The sequence below is a fragment of the Anopheles stephensi genome, chromosome 2 (assembly GCF_013141755.1).
Source record: "Anopheles stephensi strain Indian chromosome 2, UCI_ANSTEP_V1.0, whole genome shotgun sequence".
In the NCBI taxonomy this organism is placed as follows: Eukaryota; Metazoa; Arthropoda; class Insecta; order Diptera; family Culicidae; genus Anopheles; species Anopheles stephensi.
Genome location: NC_050202.1, coordinates 59,725,620 through 59,748,808, shown reverse-complemented (window position 1 = coordinate 59,748,808; position 23,189 = coordinate 59,725,620). Strand labels below are relative to the sequence as shown.

General features: G+C 48.2%; 1 protein-coding gene across 1 annotated transcript; it reads left to right on the top strand.

The window, feature by feature from the left end:
* The first annotated feature begins 1,076 nt into the window (after positions 1-1,076).
* Positions 1,077-21,727, top strand: LOC118506467 (protein hedgehog). Its single transcript, XM_036043642.1, has 3 exons — positions 1,077-2,549; positions 15,421-15,682; positions 19,772-21,727. Exons 1-3 carry the CDS (start codon positions 1,914-1,916, stop codon positions 20,422-20,424), a joined length of 1,551 nt encoding a protein of 516 aa, XP_035899535.1. The 5' UTR covers positions 1,077-1,913; the 3' UTR covers positions 20,425-21,727.
* Positions 21,728-23,189: the final 1,462 nt, after the last annotated feature.

Genomic DNA, 23,189 nt, shown 5'->3' with positions numbered 1-23,189 from the left:
GCAACTGCTGGCACAAAAGGCCCTTGTGGCTGTATTGCCTTTTCGCTCAATCCTTCCCGCAAACTTCGCCATAGACCCATACACCCAATTGACTAGCTGGTGATGGTATGATTACGCTTGCGAGCATAATTCGCTGTACCGTTCGGTCCATCCGGCCGATGTTCATTCACCAGAAACTGCTGATACACATTTCAATCGGCTTACAATTCACCGGGTCTCTATTGTGCCGACAAACAGACATTGAACGCAATGGAGGAATTTTCCTGCCCGGAACATAGTCAGCACACACATATTCGCACAGCATTCACGAGCATAATCTCGATTAGCAGCGAACCCGAGTATCATGAACGGGGGGAAAAAAGCTTCGAAAGCTTCCCGATACACAACCACCACTTGAAATAGGGTGAGCAGCCTAGTTTGTGTGTATGCGTACGACGGAGAGTTGAGGGAAAATTGGAAAAAGAAAAAAAAGCAAACGCATCCCCTTTATATTTCACCCCTCGCAAACCATCCTTCGGGGGTGAGTTTTCAGCCTGAAACAACTAGCTTTCTCACTCTCGACGCTCACCCTCGTCCTCGCCGATCCATCCTTTTAGCAAGCGAAAGAAAACGAGAGAGAGAGAGAGAGAGAGAGAAACAATTAAAGCTTTCCTTTCGCCTAACAACCTCATCCAAATGCTGATACTTTCGCTCACGTCACTTATCGAGCAGTTTCCATTGGCTTACCGGCACACAGCCTATCTCACTCGGGCACACACCCGCACGAAGCTTTAGCTTGAATAAGGGATACGGCCGGCAAAGAAGGGATGAGACTTTTCTTTTCCTTTTATTCACCCCCTAACGCACACACACACACACCCAGTGGGGTTGATACATTGATGCCGTAGATCATCTCGCTCTCGCGTCTTCGCCGTCGTTGCTGCTCTCTCGCTCGGTCGCTCGGTTATCTTTCACTCGTTCGCACGCTCGCTCTCTCTCACACACACGCTCTCGCTGTACGAGCGATGGTGGCGATGGAAGGCGAGCGATCGGCTGAGCGTAAGGTAAGGCGAGCTTCGAAAAATTTCAACCGCCAGTCTACTTAGTTCTAATTTAGTGCTAGTCGAATTACCATCGTTTCTGCGTGGCCGTAGCGTTGCGTGCATCGCTCTGGTATCTGGAGGCGAGAAACTGCTACAGCGCCCGAATACGATCGTGAAAAATAGCGTGAATATACAGAAAGAAAACAGCGCATTTTCCCGAGAAGCCCGGTTGGTACGAAAGAAAAGTAAAAATCGGTTGTGTTTTTGTACGTGTTTTTTTGCTGATTTTTCCTCGGTGAAAACTATCTTCCTGTGTGGGCTGTACTCGTCCGTTCAGTGCTCGTTCCCATCCGCCGGAAACACGCGTGTGTGTGTGTGTGGGTGCAGGTGTGCCAAATAAATACTGCTCGTGGGCACATTTGAATCTCGCCAGTGCGTAGCAGGCACTTCAAATGCCATACCGATCGACGGCGAACCTGACCGGCGACGAATCCGGCTGAATCTGGCCTCACACAAGTGCAGCCAGCTTCATTTGCATAACCCGCTTAGCGCGACAAGTGAACGAGTGCACGATAAGAAATAAATCATTATTGCATCTTCAAACCGGGTGTGTCACCCGGTGAGACAAGTGCGTTTGGCTTGGTGTGCCATACCGTTTGGCTAAGTGGGCAAAATACCGTGTGCTTAAAGCTGTGAGGTGTTGGGTGCGTGTTGTCCTCCAGAAAGAAAGAAGCTAAAGAAAAAGCGTGTAGTGTGTGCTGTTCCCCAGTAGTAATAGCACTACTGGGTGTGTGTGTGTGTGTGTGTGAGTGCCAAGTGTATTAGTGACGAAGGTTAAGTGGCGTCTTCATCTTCGAGTGCCGACTGCCCGTCGGCCGACCGAATAGCTGAATGCACCGCAAGAGTGCAGCGAGGTCGCTGCCTTCATCGTCCCGATCGTTGTCCTCGTTCGCCGCGGCCCGAGGCTGTAATCTGTGCAGTGACAACCGAATGGGCAGCTGGAGACAAACGCCAGTTGCGGTCGTCGATCCTGCGCCACCCTGCAATCCCGTGCCCGAAATGCAATCAACAGACCCGCTCGGCCCGCTCGGACCGTACAGTAGCATCGCTGGGGAGGAGTTGAGTGCCGTGGGGCAGTCGTGTTCTGCCGCAGCGGGGTACGCCAGTGTTTGCCCGGAAGTGAAGTCTCAGTATCGTTCGGGGGTAAGGTGTATGGCTAGGGTCACACCACAGCGCAACAGGACAATGGTGTGGATGATGGTGGTACTGTTGGCCCTGGTCCAGCTAACGGCTGGCTGTGGTCCGGGCCGTGGGATCGGTGGTCCTCGCCGGACCCGGAAGTTGCTACCGTTGGTGTTTAAGCAGCATGTGCCGAACGTGAGCGAAAATTCACTGTCCGCGTCCGGCATGCAGGAGGGGCCGATCTCGCGCAACGACAGCAAGTTCCGCAGCCTCGAGACGAACTACAACAAGGACATCATCTTCAAGGACGAGGAAGGTACCGGGGCGGATCGTGTTATGACGCAGGTGAGTAATGCCTGGGACGGCGGCGACTGGGGTTATTCGAAGGACTCGGTAATGGTCCGGAGAAGGTCGCACGCGTACCGAGCCACAGCTCATTACACCAGCTCAGGGTCGTATAAGTCGATCGTAAACGAATGCTTCCCATAAACTTCTGTATTTATCGTTTTACGGCAAAATGGTTCTTGGCTGGGAAAAAGGACAGTACCGACGGGTGGTACAATGAGATTGCACCCAACGAGTCTGTGGAATCATGCCGAGTGTCCTTTGCATATCGCTTAACACCAACGCTTCACCGTATAAACATGCAAGTCGAAAAACAAAAAATGCTCAAAATTGAAGGCGAAACTGTTATCGTTTAATCGTGGTGTAAACGTAACGCTTGTTCGATAAGTGGAGTTCGTGTGCATGGTCGACCTCATTTCGGCTCCGTTTCGTTGTCGCCATTCGCCACAGCCTTGAGCGCTGTTGATCCACCCGGAAAGCTAATCCACTCCAAACATTCCAGAATTCGACAAACCAGCAACAAGTCACACAATACACAGCCCGTGCCGTAAGCTAATCGGTATGCCAATGTTTTTGGGGAATTACCTTTATCAAGGAGGGGGGGGGGGGGGGGTGGGGGGTTGGGTTTTCGTGCGTTTCGTTGCATTTCGCTCCGGCACGGTAATCTTATCGCTGGTCGCTTCCTATCAGCCACCAGGATTAGGCGGGGAACCGTTTACGATCGATCGCAACAAAACGAGCGCGATATCGTTAATCAATTGTGATGTGTGTCATCCGTTCCTGTGCGTTCGAAAAATTTACGACCCTGCGCGGTTTGTGTGTGCATTGATAAAACGCGCTCAGCTCAGCCCTAATCATCATCGTCGTCATCGTCGTGCGCGATTTGGGTGCAGTGATTTGGAGCAATGGGTGTGAAAACCCCGGATGTGGTTTTGATCAATTCAATGCTCTTTTTTTTTGCTGCTCTATGCCCCCGAAGAGTTCGATAAAGCTGGCGAAAGTCGCGGAGCATCTGGGTTATATCAATCCAAGTGATTGAGCTCTAGCTAATCTACACTTCTGGCGGGTCTTGACGGAGTGTCTCTAGGTTTTGATATATAGAAAATTCGCTTCGTCGTATGCATTCTTGAAGGTCTTTTCTGATGCCTCATCGATTCTCTGGCGTGAAGTCCACGCTTCGCGGGTCCCACGATCGCGCGACCGACAATCTGGATCGTCTCAAGAAACGACAATCGACTTCGATTGTTTATTCTTCCCTCGCTCACTCCCTTAGCGAGGTTTGCGAATCGTTCCGCCCTGATCACACTCACCATCCCGCTGTCAGTAATGCGCATCGCACGAACGCAATGTAAATAAATTATTAAAATTCAATTATAGTGCTACGGTCCTGAGTTTTTTGTTGCCTTCTCTAGTTGGTGTTTGGACTCTTGCATTAGCTAAAGAGATTTTGTGTTCTTTATTCACCCCGCGGCCCGTTTGCCCGTACAAACAATCGGTGCGGTGTGGCCAAGCCGATCATCGAAAATCACACCTTGCATTACTTCGCTTGGATTTCTCTAGTTCGTCCAGGGAGGGTGGATCGTTGGAATGTCGGACCGTTTGAGCCGTGCTCCGAGGCACTTAAGCACAAACTCGTCCACCTTCCATAAGGGGGAAAACTGTAAAACAACAAGCAGTCAGCAGCAGCTATTCCAAACTAGCCGATCGATCAGTTGGGATGGATCGGGAGGTGGATGATTTTGTTTTGGGGTCGCTTTTGTTTTCACACCCGCCAGGAATAGTAAACGACAAACACACACACGCTTCGGGGTGAAAGCAACTGTGTTTAATCACAGCTGGAGAAGAAAAAAATTAAATAATCGCTTCTTCAGGATTTTTTGGTGTTTACCTGATCGTTGGAGGAATCGTCGGGGGATGCGTCACGAGCGTACTACCGGGTACGGGGAGCTTTTTCTTTGATCAAGGAATGAGGGGCGGTTAAGGGATGAAGAAAAGCTTTTAAGACGCACGCCAAGATGAGCTGGAAGTCGTTTCGGTACGTGTGTGTGTATGCTCAGGGAAAACAAAACCCATTGCGCACTCGCCTAAAGGAAAACAACGCACACGCACCAAAGGACTGGTAGCGGTGATCGGATGCGGTGGGTGGGTGGGCGGTTTACAGCAACACAGAATGGACACTGGAAATTACCATAAACACAGGACGTGTCTTGTCGTTTTAGGGATCGTACTAGAGTGCCCTCGTTTGCTTTGCGCATTCGATTCCGCCCGTCTGTCCAGACCGTTTGGAGAAAGAGAAGAATCGTCCGTAGCGCTCGCTGGCTGGCGTTACGTTTTCAAGTACACGAAGAACAAGAGTGAGAGTAGAGGGTGGTAGGGGAAACGAGAAGCGAAACACTTGTAGCGAATGTTGTTAACAAGCGATTGTCAAACACGGTCCAAAGGAAGAACCACCGGGGGCGGCCAGAAGCGGTTTGGGCGTAGGGTGGATCTCGTGACCAATTTGTTGATACCTCTCTGAACGGAACACAGTATTTGACGTGAGTAATTAAAAATAAGCAAATCTCTCCCGCGCGCTGCTCTTAAAGTGGGTGAGCAAGTAAGAACAAAAAAAGGAAGAAGATGAACGAGTCCCGTAATTGTAAGCATACGGATTCAATCGTGAATCTGTGATTGTTCGGGATCGGGCCGGCTGACATATAAATCTGGTTCAGAACGTAAATATTTAACTGTCGCTTTTGACAGCTGCACGATGATGTCAAATATTTGTACACCGTGTACTAATAAACTGGCCCTTCGCTCCCTCTCTCTCTCTCTCTCTCTCTCTCTCTCTCTCTCTCTTTCTTTCGCACTGTAAGTGATGCTTGATGTAATTGAATTAAAGGAGCAAAAGGGTTTCTTTGCTGTAAAAATAGCTCCTCATCAGCGGCCACCGATCGGTGTGTTACTTTGTCTCAGCCGGTGTTGTTTATTTCACAGCTTCACAGGTTTGGTTGATACTTTTCCGACCGGCCTCCTTCGGTGTCTTTGTCGCACGCGAGTCGATAGTTTTAACACTTGTCCGTTAGGTCGCGGGCGAAACAATTCGTTACGGCCGACAATCGAGCAGCTGGGGCATCAGTGGAGAAGAGGAGATGTTGGTTAACGGGAGGTTTCTCTACAAGCAGCAGTGTCCGCGATCCGCATTGTCGGTGCTTTGCGATTTATTAGCGCTATTAGAATTGGAACGGGCGCAGTGCGCATCAAGCAGAAGCAGGCCGGCCGTTTTTTTCCCCCCCGGTTCCGGACGCAAGCAGGTGTCGGATTCTGCGTCGTATCGCGTATGAGTGAATTAAAAAAAAAAACGAAGATTTATATGACCGATCTTCTGATCTTCCCGATCTTCCTTCAACCTGGTATCTCGGTTGTTTGGTGGGTGCTGTAAATCATACCGTCCCGGCATTAGACTTCAATCGCTTCGAACCCGACCGAGTGAGATGGTTGGTTCCTTCTCTAATCGCTAAAGGCCACCCACCGCTGGTGGCTTTTGGCCAATTGTTGACCTGGTTTTAATGTGCCCATCATCATTAGCATAAGCTAAGGAGCGTTCGCAGTCGGAACGCGCAAAAATTGCACCACCCCGGTCTGGATGAAAAAATAGAAGACAAAAACCTGTAAAAGCGGAACGTTTATGATCGATTTACGATCGGGTATCGGAGCATCGGGTCCGGCGATCCATAACACGTATGCACGTGGATCGGTATACCGACCCAAAGCGGGGTCTAATCGTTCAGATTTCAATCAATTATGGAATTTATATGACACCGGCTCGTTCGACTCACCAGCGAGCCAGCCATCAACTCTTGGCTGCCGACAATTTTGCCATAGCGCTTGGGATCGAGCACCGTTTGGAAGCGTTTGGAAGCGATTTTTCGGTACTCTGGTTAAATGTTTGAAGCTTTATGACGACGACTAGTGCCCCATCCAGAGAGTGTGTGTCTTGTGTTTGGCGAGAGCTGTAAAGCTATAAGCGGAGTAAGGGAATTAGTTAATACGGTTGTAAACGGCAAGCTTTGCGGGGAGACTTTTTATGCCGGCAACCGAAGCAAGTAAACCCAGGTACTGTTGGAGCCTTTTGGTAGGCTCCCCCTCCCCATATACGGCCCATTCTAACGTCACGCAGACCCATTTACAAGGCGCTAATTAGCGAGTTCGAGTCCCACCGGGAGAGACACCCAAAACAAAGACTCAACTTTGTTGAGCTTAATTTTGGAAGCAGCAGCATCGGTCGATTGCATCAAAGCGTACGAGTTCGCTAAAGACTTCCACCAACCACCGTAAACGATAATGACGGCACAACCATAAAAGTGGAGAAGACAAAACAAAAAACCCGAGAAACACAACACCGGCCACGATGGCAAAGGGAAAACAAACGTCTCATAAAACAATAAACGCAATGTGGAGTGAGCTTGGGTGGGGTGGGTGAATGAGTTTTCGGTTAAAAGTTTTCCCCTTTTTTATGGTGCGTTGGCTAATATTATAGTGACTGAGCGAGAGCTTTCGGCAAAGAAACTCGATTAAAAGTCAATCAATTGATTATAATTGTGGCGAGGTTGGGTGTGTATGTTTATTTGCTTCTCGCTTTTAATTTTAGAATTGGTTCGTTTGGTTTGGACAGAAATGCCAGTCCAGTCGATTCAAAAACGACTTTATGGCAAGTTTCAACGAGCGTTCCAGGCGCTGAAACGAATGCAATGTAAACCATCTTAATGACATTTAGCAGCAGCAGCAGCAGCAGCAACAAATCGTGGCAACGTGTTTGGAGGCTATTTTTAGCTCTTGAGAAAACAATAGGCCCGGGAAAGCTTATTTGTCTGAATGTTTTTGTGCGCGTATCTCATCTCCAAACGTGGACTTAAAAGTTTTTCTCTAGCTAATCTTTAACCCATTTAATAGCTGTAGCTCGTATGCTCATGGATGGGCTGAAATAGCTCATCACACTGGGATGGTCTCGCGTAAGCTGCAGGGGAAAAAAGGACGAAAATGGCGCACACAGAGCACAGAGCGAGGTGTACAAGAACGATGAAGCAAACGAGCTCCGACTCAAGGCGCGTATCAGTTGTGAGCAATCGCCACGGTCTGTGTCGGTGGATCGAAAATGCCATGTTCGGCTGTTCGCTGCTGCTGCAAGCGATCTGCTGGGAAAATCCTTCCGAAAAGGGCAACCCGATCGTGTGGGGAGACACTTGTGGCAGGCAGGCAGAAGAGATCGTGCGCCCTCTGTGAGGAAGATGAACGATCGGCACCAACGATTAAGGCGCAACGGTGCAATGGTTGGTTCAGCGTCTCGGTTTTGGGAAAAGGGGGATCGCTCGACCGAACCAGCCAGTGTGAAACAAAGCAACCACGATGCAAACGCTCCCCGGCAACGGAAAGCGTGCTGAACCGGGATGAAGGCAACAAAACAAGCGAGGCAACAAATCGCTCGATCGTACGTATCGATCGGCAGACATAAGTTATGATCTGTTTGAAGCAGCGGGATTACCATGATTTGGTTTTTCGCATTGTTACACTTTCTGAGGAGCATTAGTGTGTGTGTGTGAGAGAGAGGGAAAGAAGAGAGAGAGATAGATAAAAGAGAACAGTTTCAGATTTCGTCACGGACAACAATAACTGGCGGACACCAAAATTAAACGCAACAGCATCCCGTTTTTTGCTTGATTTTTTTTTTTGGCTGATCCGCTTGAGAGTTGATGGAGAACGATCGTCCGTTATCCTCGGTCCATGGTTAAATCGCCACTCAATTAGCATAAGCAGCATAGCGAATTTGCTGGTATGCATCAGTATCGTACCGGTGCAAGCGATCTTTCTTTCCGGCGCAACGCGGACAACATTTATTGAAGTGACATTAAGCTCACGTTCTATGTCGCGGGCAACGCACACACCTGACACGTGTAACTACACGAGGGCTGACATCAGACCTGATCTTCAGCCCCCGACAGGCGAACTTTATAGCCCGCAGGGTTGCGAATTGTAAAACGCAACGGGAGTTGTACTCCGGCTGAAGTAGTGCACATTAACGGGATCTAGTGCCTTGCCTTGAGTTAGCTTGAACAGCAGCATAATCAGCCGCTTTAAAACCGATAATCCGCAGCAATTTGGCCAGCATCGTACGCCGGCCGAGCTCACTGTGCTATGCGCCGGCCATACATTCATTTGGCTCGTTGTCTCATAAATAAGGCTTAAATTGAACCAGTCTGCCTGGGGTCGGTGGCAAGCAACCTGTACCACGACACCTCGACTGACCTAAGCAGCAACCCGGCGAGGTATGTAACGTGTTTCGTCTACCGGGCGTGAGAGTGATTGCCACTGCGGAAGCACATACGGGAGGCACATTTATGGATGGATCTGTTTCAAGCTTATTGAAACCTTTCCCGAACACACAAAATCGCTGAAGTTATCTTCCAACTACATTGTGATACAATTGTTTACGGTGAAATATTTTTATCGCTTGTTGTGACAGCAGCCTTGACACATCGCTACGTTCTTTTGGGAAGTCGAATTTCACCCGTTAAATCTAACACTGGCTGCTTGTCCGTTCCGTGTCGTTAACCTTCTGTTGAAGTGTTCTTCCTTGTTTGGATATTCTTCATGCTTGCCCAAAGTCAGGAAAGGATTCATTACAAATTAAATTTGGTTCTCCGGAAGGTCTCCAGGTTTTCGGAACAGCCGTCCGTTTTGTGGCCAAAAAAAAAGCCAAAAACCGCAGGAATTTGTCGCATTCTTCGCCGACCTGTCCGACCGGGATCAAACCTATTCTGCTGCGGTATCAAAGTTGGGTTATTTTTTGAAGCCACCAAGGCAACTAGGTTGCCGTGGACATGGGCCGTGGTTGCGCTGGAGGTGGAAAAATCGGCATCGATCCGGTATCGATATCGATCCTCGCTCGGTGAGGTCAAATATCCTATTACATCCTCCGGATACTGTGATCCACTCAGCCAGCATTTGGGTCTGGCCTGGCTTTCCCACCCCCTTTGCCTTTCAATCCTTCAATCGAAATCTTTGCGTTCCCTCTCCCTCTCCATTCATCTTCACATCTTGTAAGGATTCCCTAAGGAAGCTACTAACCTGCCTCAAACAAGGCGCCCACCAACACGGGAGGTCCACCGTGTGGAAACGGGATCATTCCAACGGCCTGTCTTATCGGCAGCAGCATCACCATCCGGGTTTTGGCCGGGTTTTTGTAATTCGATCCATTCAACTCAACCATTTCCCGGGTTCGTTGCTTCCCGCACCGATTGTAATCTTTCGATTTTTGAAACCACCGCGACGCAGGCGTTACGCAGCAGTTCGCTGATTGTGTGCGGTTTATTATATAAGATTACGTTTTAATCATAATTTTTCAATCTTGTGCCCACTTGTCTGCCGTAGGTAAGCGAGCGGGGGGAAGCGGGTCTAATGTCAACCTCCATTCGCACCATTAATCATGCACAGCGATGCACAGGAAAAAATGGTACCGAGCGCTTGTTTCGAGGGTCGCATCCTTTTCCCTTTTGCTCGACGAGTCTTTTTTCTGTGTGCGACATCGTTTAACCTTCTTTGCGATCACTATCTCGCATTGTGCAATAATATATGCATACGAGACACACACCGAAAACTCACACGAAGCAGGTTGCAGCCGAGGGGTTAAAATGGCCCGTGTCGGTAGAAGCGGTTTAAAGAGGCGTACCGCTTAATGCCCTAACACGACGATGTGCGTTTAATGTACACCCGATGACACCGTGTACTTACCGTTCAACCAGCAGGGGAAAAGATCCCCCCGATATCTCTCCCCCTCTACCCCGGCAAAGCAGCACGCAACAGAGCTGAACTTGAAATGACAAAATAAGTGAGCAATATTAATGCGATGTAATTTAATACTTATCTCTTTTTAATTCTTCGCCTTTTCACCTTTTGCGCGCCCCATCCCGTCTTTTTATGTCAGTTTAAAGGATGTTTAATAAAAAGAATGGGACAAAGCCTCCCGAACCCCCCCCCCCCCCCCTGACGAGTGCCCCCGCACACTGTGTGTGTGTGTGTCTCTCGTTCTCTCGCAAGTCACGTGGGATGCAAGATTTCTGTGGTTCTCCGCACAGTGGTTCATACGCAAAGCGGTCCTGACAAATGGGCCACCTTCAGAAGCGGGCCGGCCAGACGGGGCGCGTCCATTTATCATCCCGGTGTCGCTCAGTCTCGAACCCGCTATCGGACGAAACCGGCTGGTCAGCAGGCACTTAAGTCGGAGGAATTTGTCGCACACGCTTTTCTTGACGCTTAAACGCTTTTGATTGCTGCCGGATTGGTGTTTTGGAATGGTCAGACGGACAGAGGGGGGGAGAGAGAGAGAGAGAGAGAGAGAGAGAGAGAGGGCTACCTCAGGAGCAGAAGCAACAGTAGTAGTGGAGGATAAATACATACTGGTTTTTGGTGGCTGAGCCGCACATCCATTTACGGGCCACCAGCTCCAGCTGAACGATCGTGCCCGAACGATTAAAACGCACGCACGCACCCGCCGGGTTCGGAGCTGACGAAATATTTTGACATGAAGTGTGACACCGACTGACCGCGCGAGTCGAGCTTTTCTGTTGATGGAGGTTTTATTGAGTGTGGGGTGAGAATAAATCGGAGCATTAGGCAGGTCGGTGAGCGGGCCGCGTGGTCCTTATCGTTTTGTGGCCCACGTACCGAATAAGCTGCGCGATTAGGAGGGATTTTTTTGGTTTTCGAGTGGAACAAACGCGTACCTCAGTGCTCAGAGCGGTGGAGAAGAAGAAGAAGAAGAAGGAGTGTGGGTTCTTTTTCCCACCGGACGGCAGACGGTAAATCATGTGCTCACGTCACGTTTGCCTACACATATAGGTGGGAAGCTACCGTTTGTGAGACGCGTTGGGCTTGTTGACACAACCAAAGGCTTCGGGAACAAAAGCTTCATTCACGTACACCGCCCAAGCGCCACCACTTGTAGTACGCAAACCGAGTACCAGGATACAATTGGGATACCAGGCTCCTGTGGTCGGGTTTTTGTGTTGACCCGCGACGGTTAGATGAAGAGTGTTCGAAGGAGACCCGCCACAGGTTGGCGCTAATTGACATTGCAAATGGTCCTCCAAAGTGGGGGGGGGGGGGGGAAAGAGCATGGAGAGAGAAGAGGATTGAATGGACTCCACAAACATAATTAGGTGAAGTGAAGAACATTATCGCCACTTCGGACTGGCAGCTACTACTAGCCGCACCCTTGGGAGTTTTTCCAGCTCGTCAAACAAACGCGCGCTCGGAGGGAAAATTAACAAACGAGTGTAAATTTCCTTTTCCCATTAGCGAACATCGGTGCGCTGATGGTTTGTCCCTGTTGTCCTGAATCAGGCTAAGAATGCGCTTTTTATAAATGTGTTTGCTGTTGCGCCCTGGGAACAATACCGGGCTTGTTTGTTTGGTCAACACAGAGCCATCGGAGGGAGACCTTCTGGATACAGCGTTTTTTGGTATAATTCCTAATCCTTTCGATGGGTTTTATTCCTCCGTTACGAAGGAAGGAAAATGTGATTGTTCGGAGGATCATTTTTCATTGGCAAACGATGCCAATGCAAAGGAGGAAATGTGAAAAAAATGGCAACCACAGACATTCGAGAAAAGCAATTCCCAACAGTCCCGGAACTCCCGTCAAGTTTCGGTGGTCAAGGTTAGGGCAAAACATCATTTCGCAACAATCGACCGGCCGGCAAAAGCTGTCAAAGTCAGTCAACTGCAGTTAATCGATTGTCGGCCGCTAGAAACACACACACACATCCGATCCGTCCGTCACGGGTTCCCGGTGTGACGTTCAAGGCCCTTCGGGAGCAGCATCAAACATCAAGCAAAAGGGAAAAAAGGGCAAATGGTCCTTCGATGTCCTTCGGCGTGTGTGTGTGTGTTTGTGTATGTCATGGGTTTTGCATTGGGAGGTAAAGCTGCGCAAGGAAACATCCAAATATTTAGACGCCGTGGCAAATTGGTCTTAAAGCAAAGCAGGAAAACATAAAAACGGTCAGGGACACACGGACCGGCTGACTGTTGGATTGGGAAAGCACGGAACACGAAAATCGATTCGTCTCCGGTAGCCCTTAAAACAAACACCTCAGCCCTCGATCGGAGGAAAACAACCGTTCAGAAAAACCTCAGAAAAGCCCATTCTCCTTGCCCGCTACGGATAACTCGGATGTTCCGAGAATCGTAGCTCCGGGCAAGCGAAACGAAACGGAACGGTCACAAGAGGTCCGACGACGTTTGGCTTCCATGATGGCCGAGAAGCTTTTCGAGATATTTGGGACCCGTAGCGCATCGCGAGGGAAAAGAAAAATAAAAAAGTAAGGAAACGACACCCTGGCATCCAATTACTGCGTGCGAGCGAGCTGGTTCGGTTACGGAATGCGCAACCGATTGGTGAAAAGCCCGATGGGAACGAATGCTCAGCCCAGCGGGAGCTTTGAGTTTCAGAGTCGGGAGGGTGGTGGGGGAGGGAACTCGGTCTGACAAGCATGACACCATTTAGCCGGCCTAATATGACATCTGTGACGAAAAGTTTAGATACGATTAAGCGCGACCACCACAGGAAACCAGGCACCCACAGCGCTGGTGATGTACCGAAGAAGGATGATGAGAAGAAGTCCTGCCGATCGGCCGCACACAAACATGCAGACATAAATTTTAATTTAGCATTCGAAGTTCTTGGGGTTTCTTCTTTGCTGTGAGCGGTAAGCTTTCCGATTGGATCGTTCTAGGTTTGAAGCACCTGGAGCTTAGCTGCGAGGTAGCGATGCCTTTGGGAATCGACGCAAAATGGCGGCACTGCGATGCTTATGCGTCCATTTAACAAGGACTTATTTGGAGACGGATCGTCAATCAGGATAAAGGCCTACAACGCGAGCTTGAATTCTACTGAACAAAGTAAATGATTCATCTATGAGTAACACTCGGCTCAAGTCAGGAAATACCTTGCATAGTCGATAAGCGACGAACCCTTAAAAAATCCAACAAACTCACAGCAATAGTTTCATCATCATGGGGATGATTTTTGGAACTCTTGATTTTGAGCCCTTCTCACGCACATTCTACCATCCGCTCCCAACCCGTGGCGCTTCGGGACACTCAACTAGCGGGTGACTAACGGTGGATTCACCTGTCCCTTTTCCACAGTGAAGATGATCGGCACCGGTTCGCTTCTGGGCAACGGCAAGCAAGCAACGAAACGCGATCAGAGTGTTGCGCGAGATTCCCGTGTCCGCGGGTTGTGTCCAACTTTTTGTTGGTTTTGCTTCCTTTTTTTATTTTGCTCCTCTCCAAACGATCAACTTTTTAAGCCACGCCTTTCCCTTGGGCCCCGGGAGCTACGCGTCGCTGCTATGTGGAGCCATCTTGAAACTCAAATTTTGAACCAAAGACACACACAAAAAAGTCAATGCTTCGAGCGTAAAGAAAAAGGTTTTTAGGAGATGTTTCTCGACGATCGCTGGACGGCTGGGATTTTGTGAAACACAAACCTTTGTGTTTTCTGTTACGTGTGTGTGATTATCAAAAACGTTGTAAATGTTTAGCAGGTACTGTAACTGAGATAGTTTTCCCAGACTATAAAAATTGATAGAATGAAGACTCACTTTAACACTTCAAAGAGATTAAGCAGCCTATTCTTGCTACAAAACAACAGCCATCTTTGGCGACTACTTTGTCCCGAAGGAGTCCATCTTACTTCCCGTGATGCATTATGATCGCAAAACGCTAAGCCTCGTCGCTTGGTACAAAAGACCGGGAAGAAGCCTTCTTTTAAACGGTTTCATTTACCATTATCGTTGCTGATGGAAGTTGAAACAATTTCATTTCGCTTCTGCGCCGGCTCGACTCGCTTTACTATGTAGCGTACGCTTCTGGCAACTGGTTTTGCGGAGGTGAAATCGATCTGATCGCCACTGATGGAAGTCCAAAGTAATCATCATCATCCACATCACCTTCATCATCAGGTGTGTGTGTGTGTCTGAGCACGTCCTCCGCCCTCGTGTGTGTGTGATAAAGGTGAAGAAAATTACACACCAGCATCGAACACACCGAGCACGACACGATCGCCCGGAAGGACGGTTTGGGAGTTGGAAGATTAATTTTTATTTTTATCACTACACGCACCTCATTAATCAGCTTCGGGTGCGTTGCGTTCCGTGAGGAAAAAGGGATGGGAAGCGAGGGGAAGAGAGATCTGTTGAGGTAATGCAAATGAGACGCATTTGTTTTACCGATGGCCACTGCACAATTCACGCCTCTCGTTCGCGCACAATTCCTCGTCCCGTGCCTTTGCTGATCACTTTCCACACGCGTGACAGTAGGACAAGGAAAAGCGCTGCGGAACGGGTCTTGCTGGTTAGTGATGGGCTAGTGATAAAAAACGGGGAAGATAACTAGCTTTCTGTTTGTGTGTGTGTGTGCGTTCGTTTCTTCATCATGGAAATCAACTTCCCTATCTACTCGTGGTGGAGCTCGTGGCAAAGGTCTCCCTGGTGAATCGATATCAATTTATGTCGAAGCTAGTCATTAGTCTCCTGCTTCTAGTGCACTCCGTTATCATTCGTTGCATATTCCTCTTTTTTCTTCCCCCCCCCTCTTTTGGCCTTCCTCTTCCCCCTCATCCCTTGCTAGTGCAAACTTTCGCTACGCTCGGTTCGGTTCGGCTAGCTATTAGCAGGACGCAGCGTTGCAGCCTGCAGTTGTTTATGGGTATTGGCTTGTTGACAAATAATTAGCATCATTACGGGATAATTTAATTAACGTATCACCAACACTAACGTGTTACTTTTCTTCTCCCCCCCCCCCCCTCTCGCTAATTTCCACCCCTCAGCGCTGCAAGGAAAAGCTCAACATACTGGCCGTGTCGGTGATGAACCAGTGGCCTGGTCTGCGGTTAATGGTGACCGAGGGCTGGGACGAGGACCATATGCATGCGCCCGAATCGCTGCACTACGAAGGACGGGCCGTCGACATCATGACGTCGGACAAGGATCGGTCGAAGATTGGTATGCTGGCACGGCTTGCCGTCGAGGCCGGCTTCGACTGGGTGTTCTACGAGAGCCGCAATCACATCCACTGTTCGGTGAAATCAGGTGAGTTTCTCGAGGCATTGCTGGCGTGGCGTGATCGTGTGCGATCCATGACAAGGATACAGAAGGACGGATGCGTGCCAGACGTTCGGTGTAAGATCAGTTTCATGCCAACACAAAGTTCCGATTTTGGGTTGCTATTGAAATCCGATCGGAAGCCTTGATCCCTTGACGGCTGCTCATTTAAGTGGTATCGGCTTTCGGGCACGAATTCTACAAAAAAAAAAGCCAGGATTACATTCCTCCAATTTTTTTTCTTCCGAGTGCAAGCTGTCAGAGTCAAAGGTTTTGGGAGTACGTGTAAAAAGTTGTACAAAAAACTCACGCACAACAGCCCAGCCTGGGAAGCCGGGTTGCTCGCGGGCTCGAAGCCATCACCATTGGTGTGCAGAAAATGGCAGCAAAGAGAAATCCTGCAGAACGGGGTAATTGAGTTTACGCCGAAAGCGTCAGCTTTCGCAGCAACTTCGACAGCTTTGCCGTTGCGCGTAACCTGTAGTTTGCGCAAGCACCACCACCATCCCCGGATACTCCCTTTTGGAGGAACAAGAACGGCACAAGAAACCGTGGCTCGGTTCAGACCGACCTTTTGATGAATGCAAATCGGTGTCCTGTTTACGCCCTGTCGTTTCGGCGACAGGTTCCGCAGCGAACGACCCGAACCCCACATCGCAATTGGGGAAAAGTGTTGCGAAAAATTGGTATGAGCCGTGTCTGGCTGGTTGGGGGTCGCAGAAAGAAGAACGATGATGAGGAAGATGAGGCTAACGAGCAGCTTGTTAATTCTCGTCCGACCATTCCCCACCGTTCTTCGGCCATTTCCTTTTCGAGGGAGGGTTGTTTCAACCCCCCCCCCTCCCCGCGCCCTTTCTCTCTCCTGTGCCACAACCTCCCCAATCGAAAGCGAGGTGATCATATCAGCGTCTTGTTAAAACGGGGCCTTCTCTGCAAAGCAATGGATTGCGGATGGTTAATGGTTCTAAGCGAAGTGTTTTCTGCTTCGAGTCGCCCCTGGGGCAGTGAAGTCGCCGGGTTTGATCGTTATTTTCGCGAGCTGCATGCGTCCATTTAAAAATTCTTCTCCAGCAAGCAAAAAGAAAAAAAAAACAACCGAGGAAGACAGACTGCGCTTTTGTTTTGTAAATTACCTTAAGCACTTTGGGGTTTTTAATTAACAAGCATCCCGCAGTGCGTTGGATGGTACATCGATAACAAGTGAAAGCAAAACGATGGAAAGGATTTTACTGCTTGCTGCCTTCTTGCTGTTTTTTTTTTCTTGCTCATCTTCAGTTAAGCTCATGTAAATGTTTGTTTATGAACCCGGGAAAAGCCAACCAAGCTCTCCTGCTCTCTCTCACTACCTGTTAAAGCTACCAGGCTCGAGTGGCTCAAAGTCAGTGCCTCGGTGTCGGATCAGCACCACGTTAACCCTTCGCAGGATAATCCCATTCCCCTAGCGGCTAATCAATCGGCCGCTATGTGATTATGGTCTCGAAGCCTCGGTTCACCACGGAACCGTTTCCCCGGGATGGAAAAATTAATTTTCTAATGATATTATCCCTGCCTTTCGCCTGAGCCGACTGAACTCGAGGAGGGACACGCTGGAACGGTCCTTGCACAGAAGGATTATTTGCTTAGCACTCTTAGCGCACTTGCGATTGGGTGAGCTATGGATGAGTTCTCCCTTCTTTCTTTTGGTATTCGATGGTGCGTTTTGCCGGTTTTTTTTCTTCGTTGTTCCGGACCGTTGTTGGAAAGGGATTTGTTCAGGTGTTTGATTGCCAACCTTCCGAGGACTGGATGCTAGTGCGGGGAATCGGAGGGAAAAAATCGGCAAATATTATTGTTGCACTTACGCGGCGATTGTTTGTGGTTATGTATTTTACGCATCTCGGAATGGTGATTCTTGGAAACCTCTGGGCACAACTCTTAGGAGGAAAGCTGCACCGTCATGCGTGAGGTTGTCGATTGCTTTTTTTGTGTTTTATAATCTATAAGGATTCTGTTTCTTTGAGTATTATGAAGCTAGAAACAATATGCTTGTATGTGTAGCGTGGATGATCATATCAAGCAGCAACTCTTTTGAATCACATCTAACATCACTGAGCTGTCGAACCCATGCTATCACCTCGAAGCAAAACGAAAGACTTCAATGCCTCCAAATCGAACGAACAGGCAGCAGACGGGAAACCTCTGAAATACCTGTGGCTACCGCTACGGGTGTTTCCTTCCAAATGCGGTTGGATGTGCGTACCCTATCGAACTACGCGCACCGTTTCATCTTTCCAAAGGCAAACCCGACCGACGCGGCGTATCGTGTGACAGGCCGTGTCACCGGTCCGCTTCAGCCTGGCTTCCAAGTACGCCTTTGTACGCGTTGTTTATGGTTAGGCGCGCTGTCGGAGTTTACAATTTCCGTCTGTCAGTTGGGTTCTTTATGCCATCATTTATCCGTTTTTAATAACGAGATAATGGTTGTGACAACACACACACACGCGGACGGAGACCCTGTTGGTCGTCAGGAGGCAACACGAGCATGAGAACCTGGCGCGCGCCTTCTCTCGATCACGGTTCACGCAGGAAGAAAACGACATTAAATAAATCGGGTCGCGGGATTGTAACTCCCGCCAAATGTAAATAAACAGTCCAGCGTGACAGTTCACACGCGACCGGCCAAGTGTCCCAATCGGAACTTATAATAACCCACATGTTTGTGTACACAATACTGCATGCAAACGATCGCGAATCGCTCTCACGGTATCGAAATCAAATTAATTTCGACCGCCATCACCATCAAGCCCAACGGGTTCCGTTCGCCTAGCGAGGAAAAGATTTATCTGCAGCGAAACGATCGATCGATCGAGGCGCACGATCGCCATCGCACGGGGATGAATGAAATTGATGAGGCCTGCCAGCGTGACAAGCCGAGTGGATGGTGCGCTCGGGTTGGGTTCGCTCATCAATCAGGCATATAAAAACCCCCAAACGGTAAACAACCTCGTACTGCGGTGTTTGACAAATGAGACTTTCAGGCGCAAAATTGATGTGATCCCCGTTCGGAGTTGGGAAGAAAGCAAGTCGGTGCAATTAAAAATGATTAAATGACACTCGCGTATTTACCGCCCCGCAAATAATCTAAGGAATCAAAACGTGCCTTCCCCGGGAAGGGTTTGCCAAGTGTCTACAATGTCTGACAGTGGCCATGAAGCAGCGCACCAAACAAAAACTGCGTCCAAAAATAAAATCGCTGCTCAAAGCTTAAGCAACGATTCGGGTGCACCATTTTCTGTTCTGCAACTCACCTCGAAGACGAAAAAAAGCACATGGAAACATAAAACGGAAGAACCGAAAATGCCCGTAGGCCACTAACTAGGTTGGGTGCGTGTGTGTAAATGCCGACCGACATAGTGAGGTGCGTTTTCGGGTTTGGGTTCCGAAAACAACAAAAAAAAAGAGGAAAATCGTTGGCTGATGCGATTCTGCGCCGCCATTGATCGCCACCAGCTCGCTGATCTCGTCTTACCAAACCTCAACAATGGCCACAACAGAACGCAGGCTTGTGTTCAGGGAATCAACTCGAGCTACTCAAGGCAGAAAATGAAGCAAACGGTGCAGCGTACACGCGAGGCGCGGGTCTGGGAACCGTTTTAATTTCCCGGACCGGACCGTTTACCCGCCTTCTGCACACACATACGCACCCCTCTGTATCGTGTAGATCGATTGCGAAAGAAAGATGAAAGCCGCAGTCGGGACGAATGCCGAGCGAATGAGAAGAGGACCGCAAGGATCATCGTTCCTTCCCTTGCTCTTTTTTTCTGGCTTTTTCGGGGTGTAATAAATCAATAGATAGTAAATATGTTAACCACAGCATGGCGCCGCGTCGGTACACCAACCGGGTGCGCGCGCGTGTGTGTGAGAGAATTTTTAAGAATCTTTTCTCATTTGTTCCGTTCTTCTGTTCCGTTCAAAAATGCACTAAAAAAGACCATTTTTTGGGACTCACCTTTGCCCACATTTTTCCCAAACCATTAAATTGAATACATTTTACTAACCGCATACCGCTCGCTCGCTCTTCTTCCATTTCGCTTCCAGATTCCTCCCAGTCCAGCCATACGAGCGGTTGCTTCACCGGGGACAGCACCGTCCTGACGGAGGCCGGCATCCACCGGAAGCTAAGCGAGCTTCGGATCGGGGAACGAGTGCAGGCAGTCGATGCGGCCGGCCAAACCGTCTTCAGCGAGGTGCTTATGTTTATGGACCGGGACACCCATCAACGGCGTGAATTCGTAACGATCGAAGCGGAAGGTGGAGCGCTGCTGAAAGTCACTCCGGCCCATCTCGTGATGGTGTGGCGTCGGGAACGGTCCGAAACACGGTTCGTGTTTGCCGATCGAGTCCGGGAAGGTGATCACATACTGGTGCACGTCGGTGGAACGCTCGAACCACGGCGAGTACATCGAATATCGTCCACCCTGTCGGAGGGTGTCTACGCACCGCTGACGAGCGAAGGAACGATCGTGGTCGATTCGATAGCGGCGTCATGCTATGCGCTCATCGACAGCCAAACGGTGGCACATCTGAGCTTTCTACCGTACCGGCTGGTCGAGAAGGTGTTGGCGCTGTTCGAGCGAAGTAGTGCGAGCGATAGTCTCAGCTTGCCCCGCCACGAAGGCATCCACTGGTACGCGAAATCGCTGTACACCATCAAAGACTACCTGATTCCGGCGAACTGGCTGTATCACTGAACCATCCCGGGTGATTGCCGGGATGCTCGCAGCAGCCAAGAAATCGTTTGTAAAAAGTGTACATTAAGCAGCTCTCAGCGAGACGGGATGAACGATCAATCTAAATTATTTATGTTTCAATCGCTCGGATAGGGCGGGCAGACCAAGGGCTCCGATAGCCAAAACTGTACAGGATCAGGACAACGATCGTTCTGCCGCGACTGTAGGCTTTAAGCGCCACCTGCCTAGCAATCCTTGTGCGCGTGTGTTTGTGAAACGCTCCCACATGGATTCTGTTTTGTTGTTTGCATCTTGTTGATGGACATATCCCCGAGGCATGGGAGCTTGTGTAGTTAGTTAAGTAGTAGCAAAAATAAAAAAAAGACAAAGAAATAGGGATGCAATGGATTCAGCAGCCGTTGTACGACGAGTGTAATTTAGTGCGCGTGTAGCTTAAGGAGACGATATGAACATACAAGACAAACCAATCAACAGCCAACAGGCCGCAGCAGCAGCAAACAGGGCAGAGTATTAGGGACGTAATTTATTATCCTTATCATTTAACTATGTATAAATGCGATTGTCTTTTCAAACCCACTTTTTCGACGTCATGCAGTGACAAAATGGAATCGAAACGACGATGATAAAACTGGTGAAAACATTCACAGCGAATTTTGTTAACTTATTGCACGCGTTGTAAAGCTTCCACACTAAACTCGAGTGTGTGAGATGCTTTCTCACTACTGCACTACTGTTTTCTTGCCTTAAATGTACTGTTTAGGCCATGAAAGGAGGAGGACGAGGAACGAACACGAATAATAAAGCACGAAAGAGGAAGCGTGTAGAATTTGCTGCGCGAAAAGTATTTATTAACGTAAGTGACAAACGTCTGTCAGTGACCCCGTTGGGTGTAGTAGCAGTGCGTGTGTCCAGCGCTCGGAACGCGCGCTAGTAGCGGAAAGCCCGTAAGCAAACCAGAACCCGTGATATCTAATTTTAGAAACTCTCTAAACACTATTTCTTATACAGTCTGATTTGTTTGTTCGGTGGATGCTGCTGGATAAAGTTAAAGAAAGTTAAATCTTGCCCAGGGGGGTTCGAGCTTGTATGGCTACGCTCTGTGGAACACTCTGTGTAACGCACAAAGGCTAGCGCAAAAGACTAACAGCAGTATAATAGGGCCACAGGAAAGGGAAGGTTTTTTTGCCCCTTGACAAAACGGCGTGCGATTGCGAGCGTGAGTGCAGTTTTAACAAGTGCAGAGAATTTAATGAATGAAATAAAACACGAAAAGCTTTTGTAAATAGTAACAAGAAATGTAAAATGGTGTTTTTGTTTTGTTTTGTTTTTCCCACTCGTTTTCATTCATCCGAAAGATTTTTTTTTATGAAGTCGTATCCGTGGAGTTCGGTTTTACTGCAGTTGCTGTGTTTTCCTTTCGGCGCGTGAAACATTTCATTCAAACGGTTGATGTCTTCGGTTGACGAAATGTTTCATGGTGAGTGTTTTAAATGAAATGTTTCGCATGTTTGAATTTTTTGGCCTAAAATACAGAAAAGACACGGTTTTTTGGAATGGTTTTGATGCTTTTGAATTGTAATTCCTATTTAAAATACAAAATGAACTCTTAGAGAATAATTTGGGCAATCGAATGAAAACAAAACTTTTATTTTAGTATTCAAATTCGAATTGAGTAAAAGGATCGCCAGGAACCAACATCCTTTTGTTTATCAGTTACAATGGTGTAAAGGTAGGTAAAGCTGCCACAGATTGGAAGGTTGATAATTAATAAAAAAAAATACAATATATAAAATGATTTCCTATTAAAATAACACAAAACGTTAATTATTTAAATCAACGGCCAGGTGGTAAAAAACCCTTCAAGCGGTTTCCATGACTTGATTTTACCTGTGCAGCTGAATTATCCTAGGGAACTGATGCTGCAACAGCTTCTGACACCAAATCACCTTTAAGCACTGTTTACTGCCCAATAAATAATTGCACAGTAGAATCTTGATGTCAATTTATTTATTCAAGTAATGGGGCAATGAAACCTTCTATGTTCAACCTTGACAATGAATCAAGCAGAAGACTGCATCACATATGAAGCTGTTTTATACCTTCTTGATGACACAATAAAACCCATTTCCGAGACACTGTTAAATGCTTCAGTATAACGGTTATAGCATATCTTAAACCCCGGGAACTAATAACAAATTAATGATTTGCACAATATGTTACCACCACTATGTTAAAAGATAATTATCACAAGAAAAGGGTACTGAATGTGTCGATAAACAGAGGCACTCCAATCCTCTCCATAACATCGTTGAGATCCCTCTCCATCATAGCTGAAACAGATAGCGCCATAAAAGTTTATTTGTTATTGGCTTCTACACTTATTTTCTTCCATTTCCGATGACGAATGTCTGCTCTGGATAGTGAGTTCTTTTTTTTCATCTGATGATTTTTGAAGACAAAAAAACGGACGATTCTACGAATGGAATCATATATTACAGATGTTTGTCTGGTGTTAAAATTCTATAACTATCCTTATCTTAGTGAAACATCAACCGTAACCGGCTTTGAATATAAGTGATAAGCACAAAATAGTGTAATTATAAAGAAATATGATTTGAAACACTAATTACGCCCATTGAATATTACACTCTGATTTAATGCTACAGTCTACCCTTTAATCCGAGCATCATCCACACTGAATCCTCCAACCGATACGACAGCACGGCAAGAGGATCGTAACAACTTGTTGGTTGCGTTCGCGCCAC

Coding starts and splice junctions, on each gene's coding strand:
- LOC118506467 (XM_036043642.1), top strand. CDS start 1,914: ATGCACCGCAAGAGTGCAGCGAGGTCGCTGCCTTCATCGTCCCGATCG. Junction 2,550..15,420: donor CGGATCGTGTTATGACGCAG/GTGAGTAATGCC, acceptor TCCACCCCTCAG/CGCTGCAAGGAAAAGCTCAA. Junction 15,683..19,771: donor CCACTGTTCGGTGAAATCAG/GTGAGTTTCTCG, acceptor TTTCGCTTCCAG/ATTCCTCCCAGTCCAGCCAT.